The 7,406-nt window shown below is 39.9% G+C and overlaps 1 protein-coding gene across 1 annotated transcript in view; it reads right to left on the bottom strand.

Annotated features, from left to right (window-relative positions):
• LOC103777777 (kelch-like protein 4) overlaps positions 1-7,157 on the bottom strand; it is a gene marked incomplete at its 5' end in the record, with an annotated part of 13,960 nt that extends 6,803 nt beyond the window's left edge. Inside the window, 4 exons of the mRNA XM_008945341.1 lie at positions 17-241; positions 2,961-3,147; positions 3,579-3,791; positions 6,961-7,157. Coding sequence (XP_008943589.1) covers positions 17-241; positions 2,961-3,147; positions 3,579-3,791; positions 6,961-7,157 — 822 coding nt within the window. The remainder of the gene's footprint in view (positions 1-16; positions 242-2,960; positions 3,148-3,578; positions 3,792-6,960) is intronic.
• Between the last annotated feature and the right edge of the window lie 249 nt (positions 7,158-7,406).

Below are 7,406 nucleotides of genomic sequence, written 5' to 3'. Positions count from 1 at the left end.
AAAGAGCACCTCTTACCTAAGCCATGTCTGTGTGTTGACATAGGAGGCATTATAGTCCAAGCTTTGGTGATAGGGTTGAAACATTCAACAATGTTAGAAGTTTTCAGGCCATCTCTTCCTCCCACGATATAGAGCTTGTTGTCAATGACTGCAACTCCAAACTGTAATCGCCTGCCATTCATTGTACCAATTTGTATCCAGCTGTTAGTCCTAAGGTCGTATTTTTCAATTGTAGTGGTACCTGTTAGAAACAGAAGCATTATGAGACAGCCATGAGCTGATCAGGACCCCACAGTCAGCAGTTGGTGCAACCCAAAACATTATTAAATTCTAAACCATTCACATTCTGTATGTGGACTTTTACTGTGGCTCCCTGAGAACTTCAGTTATGAGATGTGAACTTAATGAGAAGGTTGCTTTAATTGCACGTGTATATAATTGTCAAATCTATGAGAACAAACAGGGGGAAAGAAGATGCAGAATTAAATGCCAACAAATCTTTAATGCTGAAAGTCTTGGAGATAAGTTAAATCTCTCACTCATTTAAATACTGTCAGGGTTAGGGGTTCTATGGTTTGGAATTTTGTTTTTTTAATATTCCTTATGAAGGGGATACCTCACAATGACATGAAAAACGTATCCATGTGTCTTAGGACTTAGGCGTGCATCTTCATTAACAGTCTGGATATTTTCCTCTCTCTGATGGAGAGAGAGAGCAGGCTCTGTGGTGTGTGAGTACGTGCTTGGTTCCAACAGGTAGCTTCCCTGAGGCTCACCTCTGTGGCTGCCTTACAATAACTGCTTGTCTGCTGTAATATATAAGCTGTATTTTCAATTTTTTCGGGTCATTGCACTTCTGGTAATGTTTTTACTGCAACTATTCTAGAGGTCCTAGCTCTCTGCCATTCAGAGCTGATGCTTTTCCGTGCACTGGCTCCTGTCAGTCACTCAGCAGCTGAAATTGCTCCTTTGAGAGCTGATTTAGCACAGCAGGGAGATGGCTGAGTAACAACCAAGGCAGAAGAGGCAATTGCCAGTGGCATGTACAGTGCACCCTGGAGCTCAGCTTCAGCTCAACCGAAGGCAACCAGAGGGGAAAGCCAGAGCTGATTTCCTGCCTGTGCTTGGACTGGGATTTGAGACTGCAGAAGTGGTGTTTGGAGAATTACAATAAGCAGTTAGTGGCTAAGGAATGATTTACAACAGCAAAACAACCATGCAAAGGTAGCCTTTGGTTTAGAGATCATCAGCTATACTCAATATACTTAGTGAAATAAGAGCTTATCTCATTCTATCTTTTGTCTCCTCTACATGCTTTTCCAGGTGCATAAACTGGGAAAGAAACTACCAGATCCATCTGCAGTAAAAGAAAGACATTCTCCTTTTTCCACTTTCCCACCTCCTTTTATTTTAACTGCATTTCTTTGGCTGTTCTTTCCATTTTGTTAGTCTGTTTTCTCTGCTTTGCTTTGATTCCTTCTCATTTATTCTATGCTAACATGCCAGTGCCCCAAAGTTCTCAGCTTCAAAAGAATGATCTGCACGCTAACTAAAAAACAGGAAAAATACATTAAGGTGTACAACATGTTCATACATACCCTGTAGGCTGTAATTTTTATAGAGGCTAGAAGGTAGGTTTTGAAAGTTAATGTGTTTTGGGCACATTCATGTTTTTTGAAATATCAGCCCAAAAGTAGCTCTTTGATCTCCTTTTGATCATTTGAAGTTGAGATTTGACTTCATATAGCACCTGAGATTAGTACAAAGCCGAACGTGGCGTTCCCTGAGAGCTTTCTTTATCACAGAAAGCATGTTATGGCCAGAGGTGGTAGTCACTCCCTTCTCAGAGCTGTTCTTGCAGTGTATCACAGTCTCTTAGGTGCCGTTTCCTTCATCTTACAATCCAGCACAGGCTCAAAGTCTGAGTCAGAACAGTAGAGGACAGCAGGGAGGAGAGGAAGTGCTGTTCTTCTCAACCATCAAAAGGCAAAAGTTCAAACAACTGGCCTCATTCCAAGGTAATAAGTAAAAGAGGCACCAACAGGAAGTGCAGATGTTGACTGAAATAGCCCTTTCTTTGCATAACCTTTGCTGAGGAAGACCTAGCAGAAAATTTTATTGTTGTTTTGGTAGAAGTTTAAAGACTACCTTGAATTCTTGGTTGCTTTATATAATCCATAAATAACCAGCATCACTACTGAAACTGTACTAATTGCTATAGTTCCAAATTTCATTTTGCTCAATTGTCCTAGGAACGAGTGTTTTCATGTTGTGATGGTGATGAATGTCTGTTTTGCACTTGAATTGATTGCATAGAGATAGTAAGGTAGAGAGAGCTGCAAGGTCCCTCATCTAGGAAAAATCAGTCATCAGCAACTTTTTGCAAGCCATGAAATGGATTAGCTGCTTTGTGATTCTGTTACAAGTGAGCTCACGCAGCCAAAAGTAAAACTGTTCCACAAGTTGCTAGACTTTAAACTAATCATAGTTCTCTGGCTCCAAGCTGTGGGTTTGAAGTTAAGGTTCCTGTGGAAAATTATTTAATGTACTGCCTATTAAGTGGACTAACGTAAGGTGTGAAGCTGTAAGCTGATTGCAGTTGTGAAAATCAAATAACAAAAACTGCAATCCCTTTATAACATTTAACTTTCAATTATAAGTCTGAAAGAAACCTGTGTATGAAGTCCTGAAAGAGAGCTGCATGTACTGCTGCAATCATGAAAAAGTACAAATCTTTCTACCTGAATTTTTATATAAAGGACTGATAAGCTTTAGCTAAGAGTTCTCTACACTTTGGTAATGCTTTTTGGTTTTCTTTTCCTCCTCTTCAAAAATTTTTCCAGCCTTCCCCAAAAAATTAGAGTCTATGGTTCTAAAACACCATTAAGTAAATCTTGAAATATTGAATACTGTAATGAAACTGTATTAATTAATTCAGTAAAATTAGTTCCTAAACTTACCTTTAGTGGCATCCATACCTCCTACAGCATAAAGTGCACCCACTGTAGATTTTCTAGGCTTAGTCCGAGGACTTTGCATCATGGACCTTCTTTCTGGTAGGAGATGGTACTTCATAGCCTCCATGAGAAGCTTCTGACACTCCAGGTCGTCTGCAAACATTGGACTATTTTCTAGATCGGCTAGTAACTAAGAAATGAAAAGTGAGGATCTTGTATCTAAATCAGTGAAGTTGTACCTACTTCAGCAATTAAAGTATTTGTAGCTGCAAACACTCATTTTAAGTTCACCTCTCACTCAGGCTTTGCTGGAAACTCTGCTTTAATGTAAGCAAAATGATATGAAGGTAGGGAAAAAAGTCTTTAAGTACAATGTCGTTGCTGTATTTTTTATATAAACTTTCTTTTAACTTTTAGAACAGATTAAATCTGCAAATGTAGTATTGCACCCTCTAAGTGTGGGATTCTAAAACAATACAAAACCCCCCCAAAACAATACAAAACCCCCCAAAACAATACAAAACCCTAGAACCTTTCTGCAGAATTCGTTTCTCTGTCTAAGCAAGGCTTGCTGTGGTTCAGTTGGTGGTGAAGTTCCCTGTCAGCCCGTCAGGCTGGTACCTGGGGAGGCAGCAGAGGCAGCCTGATGTAAGAGAGCAGCATTCCCAGGTCCCGCTGCCGGCTTTGGAGGTCGTGCCTCACCCACATCATCAGTGCCTGGAAAATGGCTTCTTCATCTGGAACGTTGATGTCGTCGCTAGACAACAGCTTTGCAATCTCCTTAGCAGGCAGCAAAAGAAATTCCTGATTTTTTATTACTTCTGTGAAGTGTTCCTAAAATGAAAAATAAAAAATGCAGTGTGCTGATGATTTCCACGCCTTGAAATCACATTTGCTTAGGTAGTGTAGGTTTTCATCTCTCTCACTCCTGTTCTACTCTATGATATAGAGAAATGCAACATATACTCTAAAGATCACTCAATCTCCGTCTACCATTTAGGTTTTGGGTGCTCTCTGCTGCCTTACTCTTGCAGGACTGATGAATAATGTTCATTTTCATGCTAACGTGCTTAGAGATGTGCTTGTCAGGCTTCTTACCAGTATGTCCTGTCTGAGGGATTTGGCACTGGCAGTTTTGACCATCAAGGTGATCTTAACACTGCAGCTTAATAGAAACACAATTTGAAGATATAATATGTAGCTGAAGAATGCCAAGTGGGCATTCAAATGAACTCTGTAACTTCTGTAACAATGAGATTCAAAAGTTTTAAGCAAATTACATTGCAACCTTCCAATCCTCTCCCAACGGGCTGTGCCAGGTGTTGTCTGTACATCTCTGCTCTCACTGGCAGAAAATACTGCAAGGGAAATTAAACTCACTTTCTAACAATACTTTGTAAGCAATAGAGAATTGGACAAGTCCCAACAAAGGGCTCTCAGTCTTTAAGTTGTTGCTGTGATAAAACTCATCAGCTTAAGAAACAGCCATGAATAACATATCCCTAGAATCTTTCCAAAATCATTTTTTATAAAAATAATATATTGTGTAGTCGAGTTCCAACAATATGAGATTTGATGCTAAAATATATTGTGTGCTTGCTTGTGCTAATTTCAAAGGAAAAAAAAGAAATTTTGTTAAGAGAGATGGAGTTTTCATTTGAGTTGCTAAGGAATGAATGTAGGAATTCTTCATTTGAAATATTAATTTCCATTTATCTACCTGGAAGATAAATATATCTTATTTAGGAACCAGACTGAAATAGGGCAGATGAAGAAATTCTAGTAACTGATATTTGTCTTATCTGTTTTGAGAGGTTTCTTAGCTTCTGTAACTCTCTTCAAGAGTACCAAGGATGTAACTGTAGAAGTACCAAGTGATGAAAGATGTTAACTTTGCTCTGTTATGCATATCCTGCTTTAATATTTTGTAACATTCAGAGAATAGGAACAGGAAGGCCAGTCCACATTGAGTTACAAATATAGCACAAGATGTTTATCAGAACGAGCTCTATCTGCATGAAAAGACACCAGGCAGGAAACTGTTAATACTTGGCATCAATGGCTAAAGTAAGTGAAGGGGAAGGTCTCCATTGTGTCTGGTTTTGTTGAATGCTTGTGGTGTTTAGAGCTGATTATCTCTGAAAATGTTTAAATCCTTCTGGTTCGTTTGAATGGTCTCTATGTTTACAATACAACTTTATAGTCTTTCCCCTAAGGTACAAGTTTTCAAGTGGCTGAGGTTGGCACAAAACAAAACAGAATGTTTTCCTTCTCTTCCTCCACAACACTGCTGTTTGTGTATGCATTGTTGTGATCTCTTATTCCCCAAAGTTTTTTTTTTAATGTCACTTCAAGAGATTAAAAGAAACTTTTCTTCAAGGTTATTTCAGAGAGGTGCAGATTTCCTCTTCTTTATGTTGTCTCTAAATTGTCCCTAGCTGCAAACTTGGTAGGGGGTTTATGACATGCAGGATCCTCTTTCATGGCAGCATCCTGAATCTGTGTTACACGCAAGATGCAGGAGGTGGTTTGAGAGGTGGAAATGCTACCAGATATGTGAGGGAAGATACAGTGTAAAGCCTATGTACACAGTACTGCTCAGTCTCACAGATTCACCACCACCCTTCACGTCAGGCACTGTTCTTAAAGACCCAACCACCATTTCTGTGGCTTACAGCTTTTAAAAATAGTAGAAGTTTAGCTCCTGGGGAAGGCTGAAGGTTTAAAATAGTTAAAAATATCCTAACAAAAAAGACTTTCTTATTGTCTGATGTTGTAAAATCATATGTCTAACCATACGATTTTATTTCAGTTTTGCAGAAGTCTGGACCTTGATTTTTTAATGCCTAAAGTTGATGTTCATGTGCTGGGGCTGGTGGGAGAAGAGAGGCAATAGCAAAGGGGAGAAGTTCCTAATTTTGGCTGAGTATAAAATGGTGTGGAGCAGCTAGGACAACGCTGTCACAGAGAGGCTGAGTAAACCTCTATCTTAAATGCCCTTTTTCAAACTTTAAAATATAAAAGGAACCTAGATGGCTGGTAAACAAAGCACTCATTAGTATGACAGGAAGGAGCACAACCAGTGCCCTCAATCTGTACATGCCACTCTCATTTATTTCACCGTGTGGAACTGTACAATCTCTTGCTGGAATACTCCCAGTGTGATGAAGCCTCTAAACTGGTTTTGACATGCTACACTAATATTTCAGGCATAAAGCTGCCATGTGTCTCCTAACAAGTAGTTCTTTTTATATCTCTTTAGCTGTAGCAGTCGCTATTCTTTTTGTGTTTAAAGTTGCTATAGCACATCTTGTTGCCCTGAATATTTATCCCTTGATTTGGTTTCACAGCAAGCTATCTTCCTTCCCTGTTTCCCTCACCCTGAATATTCATTTCTTGCTTTGAGCCAGAGGAGGATTATGCTCCAGTCAGGGCTGTGCTGCTTTTTAGCATTCCAAATCTTTCCCACACGTTCTTTATTTTGCCTCTTTTTATGTATGTCTCACCTTAAAATCAGCTTTAGAATTTTCTTTGTCTTCAATCAGAAGCATAAGAATGGATCATTGCTGTTTGCCTCTTGATATGAGCAACGTTAAAGCCCCATTACATTTTTTGGAGGAAATGGATATCAATCCTACAGCAAATTTAGGTTCAGTAAGTGTGTCGCTCTACAAGGCAAAACTCATGAAGTGGGAAACAACACAGCTGAATATTTGGTTTTCAAAGTATGCTGTTCTCTCCTTCCTATCATTCTGTAACAGTCACCATTCTTAAATTTGCCCGTGGAGACCGAGCTGGGCAGAGATGTCCCTGCATGAGGGGCTTTGCAGAACAGACCCTGCCAGCATAGGAGTAGCAGAGCACTGCACCAGTCCTGGGGAGAGCAGCAGCCCTGAGCCCTGCCCAGCTGGCTTTGCTTCCCCCAAGCCCCTGCGTTTTCCAGGAGAGTGCTCTCCCTTGCTGTGAACATTATAACTGCAAAGCAGTAGCTTGTTCCTCTTACCATAGTGTAGGTGTGTGCCACCTTCAGGAGCTCCGTGCAGCCCTGAGCATCTCCGAAAGAGCGAATCCCCAGGCAGTTGGAAGGATGGAGCTGCTTCATGAGGAAGTTGCAGCATACCTCAATAACCTGGGAGAGCTGGAGAAGACAAGCTGCAGCTAGCAAACTTTCTATAGTGTCTTCCTTTAACTCTAGAATACCTGTGCAGTTTGCATGTAGAGGGAAAAGAAAAGTTTACAGTCATTTTCTCCATATTTCTATTACTTGAAAGCTTCCCACTCCCCAGCTTTTCACCTCCTTTGAAAAGTTTTGAACCTGTGATTCATAATTCTTGTTCCTTTCTTGCTGAAGGATTCTTTAACAGACTTAAGGATTTGGTGGATTTTGAATACAATGATTGGGATATTTTTTACTGGAGCATTAATAGTGTTAGATCTGATTTTGATAGG

This window comes from Merops nubicus, unplaced genomic scaffold, assembly GCF_000691845.1.
Source record: "Merops nubicus isolate BGI_N331 unplaced genomic scaffold, ASM69184v1 scaffold33718, whole genome shotgun sequence".
Lineage (NCBI taxonomy): Eukaryota > Metazoa > Chordata > Aves > Coraciiformes > Meropidae > Merops > Merops nubicus.
This window is presented reverse-complemented; position numbering and strand designations above follow the sequence as displayed.